Here is a 15,652-nt window from a genome sequence, read left to right as displayed (position 1 = left end):
ACACATTTCTGGAGCCTACCCCCCTGACACTGTCCCACCGCCGGTCTTCAGGCGTTCAGGGGTTGTCCCAGCAGCCTGGGAGCTGGTCTCCCGCACCCAGCCTTGCCCCCGTCGGTCCATCACTCTCACCGCCCGAGCCTTCTCTCCAACCCTCAGCTCTGCTGGTCGCCCCAGTGCTCCGAGTCCATCACCCAGGCCAATGCAGGGCCTTGAGTAACACCCCACTGTCCACCTTCCTCATCGCATTTCTCGCACCTCCACCTCGCCCCCCCCCCCCCCCGGCCCCCATCTTGTGCTCTGACTCAGTGCTACAGCCACCGAGACTGCTTGTGGCTCCTCTGACATGCAGCCTCCCGTCGTGTACTTGTGCCCTCATTACCCTTTGTCTCAAGAGGCAGCCACACCAAGCGTCACCTCTAGGAAATGTCCCCTAACCTGCTGTGTCGCACTCTGGAAGCACGTGACCTTTAAGTCCATCTGGACACCCTCACTGTATCCGTACCAGCTAGTTATTGGTCTGATTCCCTGACTTTCCTGGAAAACACCTTGAAGGTAACAGTCATGTATTTCTATCCATTGCACGGTGCCCGACACGTAGCTGGTGCTCCGTGAATGTGTTACAGAAAAGAATGAGCCCGAGTAGGTTTAAATTTAGTTTGTGACCACACGCTTGTGGGTCTTTGTTGTGCCTGGTCAGAGGAAAGTCGTGCTCCGCCTGCTGTGTTCTCGGGAGCTTGGTGAGGATGAAGAAGGTAAATGACATGAGGGCCAGATATAAGTAACGGGAGGACTCTCCTCACTCTCCCTGGAGCATCGCCAAGTCGCTCGCTAGGCTGTCGATGAATTCAAGCTCCTGTGTTGTTCCAGGTCAGCTGCTGCCGGCGAACCGCAATACGCCGAGTCCCATCGACCCCGACACCATCCAGGTCCCGGTGGGTTATGAACCGGACCCAGCAGATCTCGCCCTCTCCAGCATCCCGGGTCAGGAAATGTTTGACCCCCGCAAACGCAAGTTCTCTGAGGAAGAACTGAAACCGCAGCCCATGATTAAGAAAGCTCGCAAAGTCTTCATCCCCGATGACCTGAAGGTAAATGGGAACCGGTAATCAGGCCGCAGGCACACAGAGGCTGGGGGGACCGAGCGGCACATTACAAGGGTGACCCCAGGAAGGTCCCACAAGCTAATGAACACAGGGCTCTGGATTTCTGGCCCTACTTCTTGGCCAGCTGCTTCCTATATGGGTGTCTTCCGAGACAGGCCTTGTCCTGTCTTGGTAAAGCACTGAAGTTAGGAGAAGCAATTCAGTGCAGGAGAGGTTTGCAGCCCACGAAGGAGGCACACTCCCTTTCAAGGTTGGGAAGAGACAGCAAATTATTTGGGAAGGGCATGTCGATCTCCTAGTCTTCCAAGGGAAATTCCCTTTGGGAATTTTTGATAATTAATTGCTGTCATTTCCCTGAAGGCTTCGGGAATAAAGCTGGGCACAGGCCCTGTCTCCACATTGCCAACCTTGGATGACCAGGGTGGGTCCCCGGACACTATTTGTACGGAATGCTCACTCTGTACCTCAAGTAATGGTCGCTTGAGTATCCCAAACAAAGGCCAATTCCAGGTTGGCTTTGTCTGCTGTGTTGAAAGGACACATTATTTATAAAGGAAAATAGATGTATCTTAGGAAGTCAGATGCAACTTAAAATTACTCTGACACATTTAAGGAAGGGAATGGTTTCCAAAATGATGCCATGTCCACTAATGTTAAAGTAGAACCTTTTGATGAGCTATTGCTTATACTTTTCTGTTTATGCTTCCTTCAAAGCATATAGACAATAAAGGTAGGATATACACATTCAAGGGATGGGAACCAGGCATGGTTAGCCCCTTCCTCCTTGCTGACCCCCACTTCTTAGACCTAAATGTGGTTCAGAAGGAGTCTTTCGTAATTTGTCTGCATGTGTCCACAGGTAAGGCTGGGAGATATAACACCTCAGAGGTGAGAAGAGCTCTGGGAGCCAGAGAGTTGGTTGTTCCTCCATGGTCAGCTGGTGACCCCCTGGTCCCTAGGCCCTGGTGACAAACCACCAAGTCCATGGCCTGCACCCCCACCACACACACAGCTTCTGCAACTTTCCAGGGGCTTGTGCTCAGCCTTCATCTCCTGAGCTCCAGTTCCCCTGGGTGCAGGTTCTGATACATCCTAAGTCAGCCACTCTTTTGAATGACCTCAGAAGCCACCCTCCCAGGAGCATTGAGGGGTACGGTGGGCTTAGTGACGGAGTGACACGAACCACTTCCATCAGAACTGCAGGCTTCACTTGGGCCCACTCACCCCTGGGAAGCCTTTCCCTACCCCAGCCCCTCCCAGCTTCTCATCTGGGGGTGGGGCCTCTCCCATTCCTCCAGTCCCCCCCCCCGCCCCCTCATTCCCTTTCAGAGGCACAAATAACCCCACCAACAGCCATCGGGCACCTGTCCCAGGTTTACTCCTCGCAGAGAACAGCTCTGGTACCAGCTATTGTGAAGATCATTATTTTTCACTTTGTTACACATTATTATGAAACGTGTAGAAAGCTGAAAGTGCTTTGTAAGTAAGATAAGAGTCCCAGCTTGGGAACAGCAAACAGAAGGTGCCTGCACACACTTTCTGTCTCACACTTGCTGTCTTTGTGCGGGGCGTATGTCTGCTGGGGGTAGTGGGCAGGTATGGGGGTGGACCACTGACTTTGGACCTGTCTTGCAGCCTTGGCTGCAACCCATGTGACCTCCTCCAGTGCCAACTGCCCCTTGGAATCCTGGGGGAGGGTAAGAGCTGGCCCTACCCACTTGTTCTGGGTGGCATGTAACTGCAGGTATTAGGCTTGCTAGGACCCAGGGATTTGCTCTTGCAAGTCATTGAAAACAAGGGGGCGTGGCAAAATTTGCCAGATGGCACCACGCATCAGTTAGGAAGGTCGAAAAGAAGGTTTGCCTTGCCTGGTCTTCCCAGGACTGGTTTCCTCTCCTCTGGCAGGGAGAGCAGCGATGGGGGGAGGGGGGAAAGGGAGTGCTTTTTTTTGTTTAATGTAAAATATTTTTAATTGTATTTTATATCTTGATTAATGAAACAAGGAAATAATGATTTTCAGTTTTGGTCACCTGAGGAACCTGCTTTTGTTTGCCTTTGGAGAAGTCCATTTCCTAAATAGACACAATACTGCTTCAACAATGTGCAAAACCTTTTGGGTTATAAAAAGTTGTCTATTATTTACCTCTAAGGGGATATTTGCAATTATTTTCTCCTAATCAGGTGGGTAGGAAAGGACTGATTTAGATCCTGTAACCTACTTACGTCACCACCAATTATTAGCACATGGAGTGCTTTCTTGTTGACCACAGTTAAACGTTGCTCAGACCAATTAAGGCCTAGAGAACAGTTAAGCAGGGAATCAGGGTAAATTCCTTAAATGCTAGCCACCAACATGAGTGTACTGATCAGGGGCAGGTGGAAGTTTATTTTTTAAATCTCTGTTTTTAATCACCAAAGTGTAACTGCCCATTATATAATATTCTCATAGTTAAGAAGGATATAAAATACACAGTTAAGGATGCTACCTCTCTCCTCGGCCTCCTTCCTTGAATCCCCCCCGCGAAAGGCACCACTTTTATAGCTGGGCACAAATCCTTCTGGGCCTCTCTCTGTGAATATGTAACATTGTAAGTTTCTAAGCATAGTGGGATGAGGCCACACGTATTTACCTGCAGATGACCATTGATTCCACCCACATGGCGTTGTATCGCGGACATCTTCCTGGTTCCAGTGGGTCGTTATTTTGACAGCTGCAGAGTATTCTCCATCACAATGTAGTTATTAAATCTCTTACTGATAATTACGTTTCTAAATTTTTTAAATTATTTTTCTTTAATCCTCACTCAAGGATGTTTATCGATTTGAGAGAGAAGCGGTGGCAAGGGGGGCGGCGAGAGAGACAGAGAGAGAAACACTGATGTGAGAAACAACGATCGTTTGCCTCCTGTTCACGCCCCAACCAGGGGTCGAACCCGCAACCTTTTAGTGTATTGACGGCACTGCAACCCAGCCAGCCGCCCAGTGAGGGCGGGCTTCTCCCCCGGGTTCGCTGTATTGCAAACAGTGCAGCGAACAATCCAAGTGTTGTGCCTGTGTCTGCGCACACACGTGCGGATTGCTCGAGGATGGGATCTGAGAAGGGGGGTTGCTAGACCAGTGGTGTGTGCGTTCTAATAGTGGATAGACCTAGCGGAGTCGCCCTCCAACGGTATTGTATCAACTTGTATCAAAAAGCACAGGAGTGCCCATGAAGAGAAGGTTTCATAAAATAAAAATTTCAGCAAGACGAGTAGAGAAATCTGGAGTACAATTTAGGGTGTGCGGTGAGCCACTTGCTTTCACCAGCCTCTGGTCTCTCCTGGTGGGGCACACACTCTGCTGGACAGAGAGTAAGAGCACGTCGTGACAGGTGGGTCCTTGCCCCGGGAAGGAAGGCATGGCCCAGGGTCTCTCCTCTCGGCTGGGTAGAGGCGGTCAGGGAAGGAGACGCGCGTTAAGACACCTGGACTGCTGCCTCCGGGTAGCGCCCTGGCTGACACTCGGCTCTGCCGAAATCTAATATCTTGTTTCTTGTTCCTTCTGTCACTCACGAGCAGGATGACAAGTACTGGGCGAGGCGCAGAAAGAACAACATGGCAGCCAAGCGCTCCCGTGACGCTCGGCGGCTGAAGGAGAACCAGATCGCCATCCGGGCTTCGTTCCTGGAGAAGGAGAACTCCGCCCTCCGCCAGGAGGTGGCTGACTTGCGCAAGGAGCTGGGCAAGTGCAAGAACATTCTGGCCAAGTACGAGGCCAGGCACGGGCCCCTGTAAGATGGCTGTGGGGGGCTGGCTTCCGAGCAGATGGACACCGTTTCCTGTCCGATGGCGCCGCACCCGAACCCACCTTCCTGCCCTCGGCACTTTACCAGATGCATCGATCCACACGGCAGACTCACGGCGCCGTGCGCACGTGCGAACGCGCACACGCGTGTGCTCGCGCTCGTGTGTGCGGTCAGCTGTGCGCACGCGCGCGTTCCTTGCACTTGCCGTTGCCAGAGAACCCTCTTCTCTCAGCTCCCCCCAAAAAAGGTGCCACGGTTTTACTGGACTGTGCAGACCTCGCGTGGGGTTTCCCGCCCCTCCCCCGCCCTTGCCCTTCCCGCGCGGCTTCACGTTCGCTCTTCCCGGCTCTGCCAGGGCCCCGCGTGGGGGTCCACCGCACAGGGCCCTGGTAAAACGGTAGCAGTCAGTTTTCGAGACAGCAAGCTCTTGTTTCTGTTCAACCTGGAAGCCGCCATGCTAACGCAGTGCACGGAATAAGCGGGCACTGCCCCGCAGCGCGCGTCGGTCACGGGTTGCTTCCTCACGTCTTCAGTTTGGGTGGTAATCGTCTTCAAGTTTCAAGTGCTGTTTAGGTTTGTTAGGTCCTGTATTTACTTACTGCTATCTACTAAGTTTCCTTTGAACTCTACCGACTCCAGATAAGTAAGAGTACTATGATAGAACACAGAGCGTGTTTCTGCACTGTCTGTACCTAAAGCAATAATCCTATTGTACGCTAGAGCATGCTGCCTGAGTATTACTAGTGGACGTAGGATATCTTTCCTCCCTAAGAATTCCACCCTCTTTTAAAAAACAAAACTCACAGGAATGCATTTGAGCATGCCCAGAACATTCCCGGGACAGGGAAACCAAGAGAATGCCAGGTGTAAGAAGGAGGGGTCGATTTATCAGTACAGGAGCCAAAAAAACAAAAACAAAAACAAAAAACAAAAAACCCCCACGCATCTTGGAACAGCTCTGACATCCAGATGTTTGGTTCTGTTCACTCCCTTCTCCCGTGCCCACCCCCACTTTTATAGCTCACTTTTTCCATAGCCCTCTTGATATTCAAAACAATCAGTTACTTAAGATTCAGTTCCCCCATTTTTTGTAATATATATATTTTTGTGAATTATTATACCCTGCTGTTTTTAAAAAACAGTTAAGTTAATGAGTTGGTGTTTTGTACGACCCCTTTTCCTAGTGGTGTTATTTTTGACTGCTTCATAAATTAACGACCCTGGAGCTTTTGTTTCTTATTCTCTGTTTGCTTTTGAACGTATGTGCTTTTATAAAGTGGACTTCTGAAAAATGAATGTAAAAGACACTGGTGTATCTCAGAAGGGGATGGTGTTGTCACCAACTGTGGTTAACCCGATCGGTTTCGATGTTTACTATAGACCCAAAGGAGAGATTATTACATTGTTTAATGTTTATACAGAGTAACTATAGGAAGTTCTTTTTTTGTACAGTATTTTTCAGATATAAATACTGACGATGTATTTTGGAAGACATATATTGTATATAGCAAAGAGAAAAGGATAACTATTCCACGTTTTGAAGCTACATAGCAAAGATATATATTCATCAGTGTTGTACAGAGAAGAAGGGCTTGGAGGGTTTGAAGTCTTTCCTATTTTAAGCCTATCGCGGACACATCAGCACGTTGTCTGCTTTAAAGCTGGACGGCCGTGCGAGGCTTGCTGTGATGAACCCTGCTCTTAAGTGCACGACATTTCCTGTTTCTCATTAGGTCTCAGGAAGAAGTCAGTTACCGTCACCGAAAAGCACAAAATGGATGTTAGTCAAATATTTATTGGATGATGCAGTGTTTCTTAAGAGAAGCATCTGCCACAAAAATGTTCACTTCAAAATTAAGGCTTCACCGCACCCCTCCCCCCTCAGGCAGGTCAGTCCCTCCCCACCCCAACCCCCTCCCTGTGGGCACGCGCATCTGAGCCGTGTGCAGCAGCTATCGGTGCTATGTGTGTGGCTTAAAATGTGATGGATGTTTTGACTTTAAAGACGGTTCTTTTGTTTCCCTAAGTTGTATAATGTCAAGAGATTCTGCTGTTATTGCCAAGAAACCTTTTGTGCTAGATTAAAATGCCCTTTCGTCCATGGGATTTTCTAGTTTCCTGCCTCCAGAATACCCAATTCTGTAGTGACCTGGTGGGCTCCTCGTCAGTCCCTCAGCAGTTCTCCTGTGATGTCACAGTCTTGGGAAACCTGACTAGCAGGCTTTCCCGCTAGGTGTCCATTTCTTCCCCAGCTCCCTATTCCAGTGGGAGACAGGGAGGGCGGGACCTGGAGTGCGCCGCTCAGGTAAATCGCTAATACAGGAGGCAAACAAGACCTTCGGCAATCTCAAGCAGATCCGGATAGGCAACGTTCAGTGACAGACAGTGAGCTCAGAGCTGGTCTTTGTATTGGTACAGAAGCTAATTGCAGCAGAATTGTTACATGTCATTATTTTCTACAGCAGAGACAGATGATGTAGTTAACTGGAGCTGTGTTGAAGGGATTGTACCCTGGACCACCCAAATTCATTGACATATAAAATGGCAGCCAAACCCCCCCCCCCCAAAAAAAACCCTGTATTTGAGACCTGGTCTTTGTTGGAATTAGATTGTTTGTATCAAATGAGCATCACACATGTTTTCTGCAGAAGAAAAAATTTAAAAGATCATAATAAAACATATTCTTTCATGTGCCAAGAAAGGTTTCAGAAACCTACCTCGTCTTAAAAATTTGTAAACTTCGGAGTCTGTCCAGGTGCCTTATATGTAGGTCATTGTCACCACACACACGCACGAACACTCACTCCTAGACTCACTGCCTTCTGTCCAGGGCAGTTAACTGGTACATGAGGCAGCTCTGCTCCAGGGCGTGGGGGGCCATGGCCCGATTCGGGATCCCTGGGGTCAACCAGAGTCCAATGAGTTCTGCAGACCACAGCTATTATAAGAGTCCCATTGCCATTTTTCACCTTTTCGTCAAAAGCATCTTTCAGAGATTAATTACTTGGCCATTAAAAATGAAACCAAGTCATATCACACCAACATTATTGCAACACAATTTGGAATGAGGGGTCCAGGACTTCCTGACAAGGTTACATCGTCATTACTTTTGACGAGATGTGCAAAGAAAGGCAAAACTCGACCACCCTCTCCTGCTCAGGCTACCTTGTGGGTAGGTAGGGAACTGGAGGGCTGAACGTGGTGGTTCCTTCTCTTAACAAAGCAGCTCTTTTGAAACCCCACAGTGGGCAAGATGTGATAGGCCTTTCATCTGCACAGGTGACAGGCACCCTCAAACTATCCCTTAAAGCTGAAGAGCCCTTTGTTCAGGGAGAGTGCAGATGCGGCGTTGGTTGGTTAGGGAGCTGTGCTAGTAACCCAGAGCTTCCTTTCCACTCACTGGTTTTGGGAAGGAGCTCAAAATAATTCTGAATGGACATTTGAAAGGTCTTGGGTCTACTTCTGGGAGAATTTTCAGCGGAGCCCTTCCCCACAGCCCCAGGGTAAAACGGCAGACATCTGTAAAAAATGCAACCTGGTACTTTTGTTTTTTAATAGTTTATCTAATTTTCCCCCAATGCTCCGTTTAAGGAAACTCAAACTTGATCGGAGTTCATCAGAGCGATCCCAAGGCAGGCAGGCTTGACCTGCTTGCTTGTGTGGGGGGTGTGCAAGCCTGCGTTTAACCCAGGGTCAGCAAGCTGCAGGGGGCTGGACACTGGGTGCCCTGCCTCCCTTCAGGTAGACACCTGCTCTCTGCCTGCTAGCTCTCTGTTGAGGGCACTGGGAAGCCCAGGGTCTCCTGTGGATTTTCTCAACAGTTAATAATGCCATTTCAAAAAAGAGCAAAGCCTTCGCCCAGATCTTGATGGCTTGGACTTGGCCTCTAAAGTCAGTCTGTTTCGCCGAGGGCCGGATGTATGTGGGGGAGAGTGCGTGTGTAAGCAGTTAAGACATAAAGATCTCTTGTTTTGGAGCACCTTACCAAACGTAACGATAATTTACCATTATCTTTTTTGGCAACACCACAAAGACTGCATTTGCTAACCAGGTAAAAGTTCACATGAGGTCAGTTTAATTGTATATCATGATACTGGTGGTGTTTATGCTGTTAAATGCAAACCTTTCTCTGTCTGTTATTCTTAATGTTTAATAAACTTTGAATTTTTTTCCTTTCTTTCATGTATTTTTGTTGACAGTCTGCTAGAAGTTAGATTCTGTTTCCAAGTCTATCACCAAGAGAACAATTACAGAGATTAATTATACAGATGATAAAATAATTCTATGTAATTAGTGATAAACATTTATTGAATATTTATGTGCCAGACACTGTACTGAACACCTACATAGAATATTTAATCCCATACCAACCCTAGGGAGTGGGGACAAGTTCCCATTTTACAGAAGACGAAAGAGAAAGCTCAGGAGTTAAAGAGCCTACCTACGGTTGTATAGGTAGAAGTGACAGAAATGACTTCCGATCCGTTGAATAGGTATCATTCAGAGTCGTAATTCCCCAAAACCAGTGCAAAGACTGTTTTCTGGTTGGAAGTGTAAAAATCATGCAGGAACGCACTCCAGGACTCTGGATGCAGTGATGCTGAATCAGTAGATCCAGGATGGGAACCAGAAATAATTGTTTAAAGGCTCAGCTAATCCCCACGTGTGGCCAAGAACTTGGAGCCAAGGAGTTTACAGACTCAGCTTTCATTTGAGTTCATGACCCTTTGGTGGAATCCACATTGAAGCTCCAAAACTTCCAGAATTACCTGAAATTATATGCAGTTTTCATGCAAAACCAAATTTATTGTTTTTGTAGATAATATCCATAGCTTCCTCCCTGCCCCAAGGAATCCGTGATGCCAGGTGGAATAAAACCCCTGATCCGGAGGAAGGCTGGTGGCACACCGTGGTTCCCAGCCCAGGCAGCCACACAGAGTCACCTGGGCCGCTTGAAACACGGGCCCCGCGTGGGCTGCAGCCCCAGCCAAGGAGCTCAGCGTCTCTGGCAAGAGAGACGGGGGCTCTGTGTGCGGCGCTCGATGATTCAGATCTGTCACTCAGCAGGTATGTGACCTTGAGCAGCTACAGAGCATTTCTGAACCTAAATCTGCTCATCTGTGAGATGAAGTTGTCACTTCCACCTCGGAGGGCAGTGGGGAGAAATACCGACATCACACAGGCGCAGCCACTGGCCCAGCCTGGGCCCCCAATAAATGACCTCGGGAGCTTGGGAAGGAAACGTGCGTGCACCCGGAGCCCTTCTTCCCGTTCAATGTCTCAGGCCATTTGTTGTTCAGAGAGGACAAGAAGACAAGTCTCCCGCTCAGAAGGAGGAGCAGGTGGCTGGTGGTGTGGGAATGAGGGATGCTCTAACCTCAAGGTCGTTCCTGCTCTGACCTCCCTCACAGAGCAGGATTCGCATGCAGATGGGTGGGCGTCCATCCACTCGAGAGCAGGTGCAAGCGAGGGCTCAGACCTACCTTCCTCATCACCTGTCTTTCAGAAGAATAGACACAACTGTAACTGAAGATACCCTTGGGGCAACTGATCTTATGTTTGGCGTCTTCGGATCTCTTAGAGGAAGCGACTGCTTTGGACTCCCAGGTGGCAGGAACTGATACGAGGCCAAACTGTGTAGATGCCGAGTGGCTCACAAGCCATCGGTCCCTGGGGCCTGCCACGTGTTGTCCTTGTGGGATGGCTCTTCTGCTTATATTTAAATTTTTAAAATTCTGCTTAATTTTATTGATTTTAGAGAGAGGAAGGAAGAGAAATAGAGAGGGAAACATCAATTTTTGTTCTGCTTATTTATGCATTCATTGGTTAATTCTTGAATGTGCCCCGACTAGGGATCAAACCCACAACCTTGGCATATGGAGATGATGCTCCAACCAAGTGGTGACCCAGCCAGAACCTGTTTATGTTTAGAAAGACATAACAAACAACCCAACCACCAAGCCCCTCTCTTCAAATTGTGCACATTCAATTCCTTCTCTGAAAATCATTGGCTCGAAAGTCTCTGTGGGCATCCTTGGCCAGGAACTGGGTGAGAGATACTGAAATTTTGCCTTAGTGGCTGGGAGATGGCTTATTGGTAATAAGTCTAAAGGATCTTTGGGAGGGGCTGGGCCCGGGTGAAGAAGGAAGTGAGCTTCCTCTGTGTCTCCAGGCTTTGAGTCAGCGAGGACTTGGGGCCCAAGCCCCCTGTCTCTGACTCCTTTTCCTCCTGCAGGCCTGGCACGATGACTGGAAACAAGAGGAAAAGCTAACAGCTCCCGAGTCCTGAACCCTCTTGCCTGCCATGTCTCATTTCATTCTCAAAGTTGTGAAATAGATACTGTTGTTATTCCTGTTTCGCGGATGAAAGAACAGGCTCATGGAAATGAAGCGCTGAGAATTTAAACCCAGGCTCAGAGCCTGGGTCCAGTGTTTGGGTGTTAAACCCCTCCCCCCTCCCCTCCAGGGCTTCCCACGAGGCGCCCAGCAAAGCCAAGGGCAGTCACTGTGGTTAGGAGGGTGAGCCTGGCGCAGGCAAACCTGGCCTTGGATCCACTTCTGTCACCCACCATCCGTGCGACCATAGACAATTGGCCAAATTGCCCTGAGTTTATCTGTGAAGTGGGCATAATAATACTCTCCTCACTTACTTAGAATTAAGTGAGAATGAAGATTATATATATAATTATATATATAATCTTCTATAAAAAATATATATATATATCACTTTGAACAATGCCCAGAGTGTAAGGGAGGTGCAACAAATATTTGGCTTTTGTAATACTAATAATAATGATCAATATACAAGGTCAGGCAAAAGTAGGTTTGCAGTTGGGAGCACAGAAAACAGTTTATTCTCGTATTGCTGTGTATGAATTATTGCATTACGTTCCGTACGAACAGCTGGGAGCCTCCTCCAGCCCCGCCCTGACTATGGCTGGGTGTGACCTCGCTGGGCCAGGCATGTGTTACAACAGAGTCAGACCCTGTGCTGTGCGTTTTGGTGGATGCATTTCATTCCCCAATACTTGATTCAAGAGCTACGGCTGTGTTTTGGCGACATACCGCATCCGCTTCACGGATGAGTAACCAGTGGGGAGAGTATGACCCACTTTATGCGCCAAAAATGTTTCTGAAATTGATTTTATAAATATGAAATTCATGGAGCATTACCAGCGTTAAGCCAACTGTGTGGCCTCTGATATGGCTGGGATTTCGGAGACCTGCTCGGAACGGCACTGAAAAGCCGGCGTTTGCCGTGGGAGAGAGGCCCCTGCCCGCAGAGATGAGAAGTTCTGGGTGGCTCCCAAGCATCCTCCTCCAGCGTCTGCCTTCAAGCCTGCCCCTTTCTCCCCAGCCACCTGTCTGCTACCCGCTGCAGACCCAGGCCCGGGCCCAGGCCCACGCCGTGAATGACAAGGGTAACAAGTATATCAGTGGCTTCCCAAACCCATTTCTTTTTCTTCTGGACAGGATGTCTGTTTTACCAACATGGCTGCAAGTTCTTCTAGCGGCACCTCCCACTCCAAAATAGATGGCAGCCCCTAAGCCACTTCCACCCAGAAATTCTGGAGCCGCTCCTGAAACAAGTCCCAGGATGTAAGGAATCGGAGACCTACGGCCTTGGGCAGGAACCCGCGGCCCCCAGCCAATCGCTGAGGGCGCGTTTTCCCTGGGCAGCAGAGCGATGGGCCTCCAGCGTGAGTCACCAGGTCCAGCGACAATCCAGGTTACTTCTCCAGTGATCGATCTGTCCTTTCTCTCGGCAGCCTCGTGGGACTTGAGAAGGGGTGGGGAAAAGGAGGGCTCCTCATGAACCTTTCTGGGGAGGAGGAAAGGGGTTCCTGGCCACAGGACAACGACCTCATGACTTGTCCGAGCACCGCGGCGCAACTCACCTGTTTCTAACGTGGGCCCTTTAGGAGGCCCCGTGAGGCGCTCAGGGCAGAACAGATAAGGAAGCTGAGGCCAGCCTTGTCCAAGTTCAGGGAGATGGGGGTGGGGCTGTGTTTTGACAGCCTGGTGTTCCCCAACACAGTTGTGCTGACGACCCCAGCCCATCCCACGTGTCTCCTGACCGTCCTGCAAACATACCCCAACTTCCTCCACTGTTATTAATGAGGTTTGAATACATTCGAAAGAATAAATGCCCCCGACAGGGCGCTGACTCCCCAGTCTGCACCCTGGAGCTTCTCTACTCACCCCAGAGATCAAAGAGCATGATTGGTGAGAGAGGGGCCAGGCCTAAATGATTTCATCTGAGATAGCTAGACTGGCCTTTCCTAAAGGGAACCTTCCCCACCTGTAACCGTGTTCTCCTCTTCCTGGCTTCTCTGTTCATAGCTTTGAAAGCCTGTGGTGAGTGTCCTTTGATAAGGCTCCTGGCGCAGCCCGGAAATGCCCCTCCCTGCCTCCAGCCCATCCCACCTCCCACCAGACGGCATTGCCAAAACCCCTTCACCCTTCTTTCAGGTCCCCCTAGCCCCCCGCTGCTCCCCAGAATGACAGAGAGAAGCAGACACACACACAAAGGCTTTGTGAAAAGGTACCTTTGAAAGACGAAAGGGCCTTTCTTTCTTTTGAATGATGATGAATCTCAGAAATAGAGGAAAAGCAATTTGAAAGAGGAGACAGGTGGGTGTACACAGGAAGAAGGTGAGACTTCCCTTTGGTCTGACAGTTCTCCGCGGGAAGCTTGGATTGGAGCTATTTGTGCACCGAAATGGTCATATTCTCTCCCTCTCTCCTTTCTCTGCCCCTCCTTCTCCCTCTGCCTTCTTTCCTTGCTCCCTTGTGTGTGTGGTGGTGGAGGGTGGACCAGTGGGGGGATGTGGAGGAGGGGTGGGCATAACTATAGAGGACGCTGGGATGGAGGGTCAGGGGCCTGGCCGGCGGAGGGGATGGGGAGAGCCCCCGGCTGTGACTCTGCAAACGCCACAGTCGACTCTCTCGATCCCCACCCACCAAAGTGTCTGTGGGAGCAGGAAGCCGGTTCTCAGAAACCCGCCCCATGGCGCTTCTGGGATCACACAACACTGTGTGAGTCAGAGGCCACCTTGAAGACATTTCATCTGGTAAGCGCTTTGATTTTTCAGATGAGAGCACTGTGGTCTGGGGAAGGCGACTGGTTCGTTCAATGTGCCCACAGCTCCATACCATTGCAGCGACCCCCGCTACCCCGGCTGGCTGTCCAACAGCGTGCCCTGTCCCTCCCCTGCTGTTCCCCACGTGCACCCCAAGGGCAAAGACTCCCCGGTTCTTGTTTTGCAGATGGAGAAATGGAGCCCTGAAGGGCCTCATCCACTCAGCCCACTGTCCTCTCCGCCTGAACACAGTCATGGAGGACCCAGTCCTACCCGTTCCTCAAGACGAATTGAGATGTCACTTTTCTTTTGAAATCGTCCCCAGTCCTCTGGTTGGGAGCAGTCAGTCCCTCTTCCGAACCGCACCCCATTCCCAGCACAAGGTCTCCATCTGTCCCTCTCTCCGATGGCTAACTTCCTCCAGTGTGGTTTAGACACATATGCCTACCACATAGCCCCTCTGCAAAGAAGCCAGCATCTTGGAGGCACATGACCGGTGCCAACCGCAACTAAGCCTAACTACGTAATTCAGTGTGATCGTCATTCTTTCATGTGCTTTTGTATTTCGTATTCTTTTTGCAAAGATGAGAAAAACAAAGGAAGGACCTAATCTTGGAACACTGAGTCAGGGCAGCCTGCCTCCACGCAGACCCTTCCCGTAAACAATGACACCTCCGCCAGGAAGCCCCCAGGGACAGACACACACCCAGGCCTGGAGGCAATATGGGTATGCACTGCCTAAAGGGACTTTTAAAACGGTAACATCAATGTTCTCTGTTATTCAGCCATTTTCTCTGTTTTTGCTGAAGAAGAAAATTGTCGAAGTTTTTACCAATACAATAGAAATACGAGGGATTTTTCTGCTGAAAGTATTTTAATAGACATTTTCAACTTTGGAGACTTTGCCATGGTGGATCCTGAAGGGCAAATAGGCATGGGCGGCATTGCGAGCCCCGGGCGTTACCGAGAGGTGGGATGTTTCATGTATCTCTGCCGAACTTGCCCTCACGCAGGTGTTGGAATTCCTATTTGTAAACCTGCTGCTTTGTGTGAAAGAAAACTTCAAAAGTAAAATTAGGAAAAAATTCCCCCCCCCAACTCTGAGTGAAGATAAGTTGACGAACCTGGCTGCGTTGTCTACTGAGTATGCAAAGAACGCCGATTTCCACAGTCATTGCCAAGTTTGCCGTAGTTCAAGCACAGACATAGAATCTGTAATACTATTCATTATTCCAACAGACCAATAGGCAAGTATACATTTTCCTTCATGAAAGAACATACATTAACATAATTAAAAAGTATTACTCTATTACTTTTTTCCTTTTTCACTCTACTTAATTTCTGTTATTTATATGATGATGTATACGATGTTCTATAGAAGAAAAATTTCATAGTTTGCCGGCTGTTGTTATTTGGTTTAATTTATGATACTGCGAATAATTGTGCTGTATATAGGAAAGGAGTTTAAAAATTACCCACTCCGCATACACCCGTGGGTGCCGCCCCCCTCCCCACTCAGGGGTGAGCACCATTTCCCCTCAATCATCCCAGGAGGGCTGTGACTCATTCCCCGCCCCCACCCCCACAGCATTTTAGAAACGAATCTTTTATGCGGCTCTGTCTCTGGCAAGTTACGCTTTATTGGTTGTGTCTTCCTTATTAAATTCTAATCACCTTGCCTC

General features: G+C 49.2%; 1 protein-coding gene across 3 annotated transcripts in view; it reads left to right on the top strand.

Moving 5' to 3' along the window:
• HLF (HLF transcription factor, PAR bZIP family member) overlaps window positions 1-6,712 on the top strand; it is a 49,158-nt gene extending 42,446 nt beyond the window's left edge. For 2 of the 3 annotated variants that reach the window (XM_024573028.4, XM_045182235.3), the window contains 2 exons: window positions 868-1,088; window positions 4,658-6,712. In XM_024573028.4, the coding sequence (XP_024428796.1) occupies window positions 868-1,088; window positions 4,658-4,876 (440 nt within the window). In that variant the 3' untranslated portion in view covers window positions 4,877-6,712. The remainder of the gene's footprint in view (window positions 1-867; window positions 1,089-4,657) is intronic. The other variant, XM_024573029.4, reaches the window with a different exon arrangement.
• Window positions 6,713-15,652: the final 8,940 nt, after the last annotated feature.

Source organism: Desmodus rotundus, chromosome 9 (assembly GCF_022682495.2).
Source record: "Desmodus rotundus isolate HL8 chromosome 9, HLdesRot8A.1, whole genome shotgun sequence".
Classification (NCBI taxonomy): Eukaryota; Metazoa; Chordata; class Mammalia; order Chiroptera; family Phyllostomidae; genus Desmodus; species Desmodus rotundus.
Note: the sequence above shows the minus strand (reverse complement) of the source record. Positions and strands in the feature narration are given on the sequence as shown.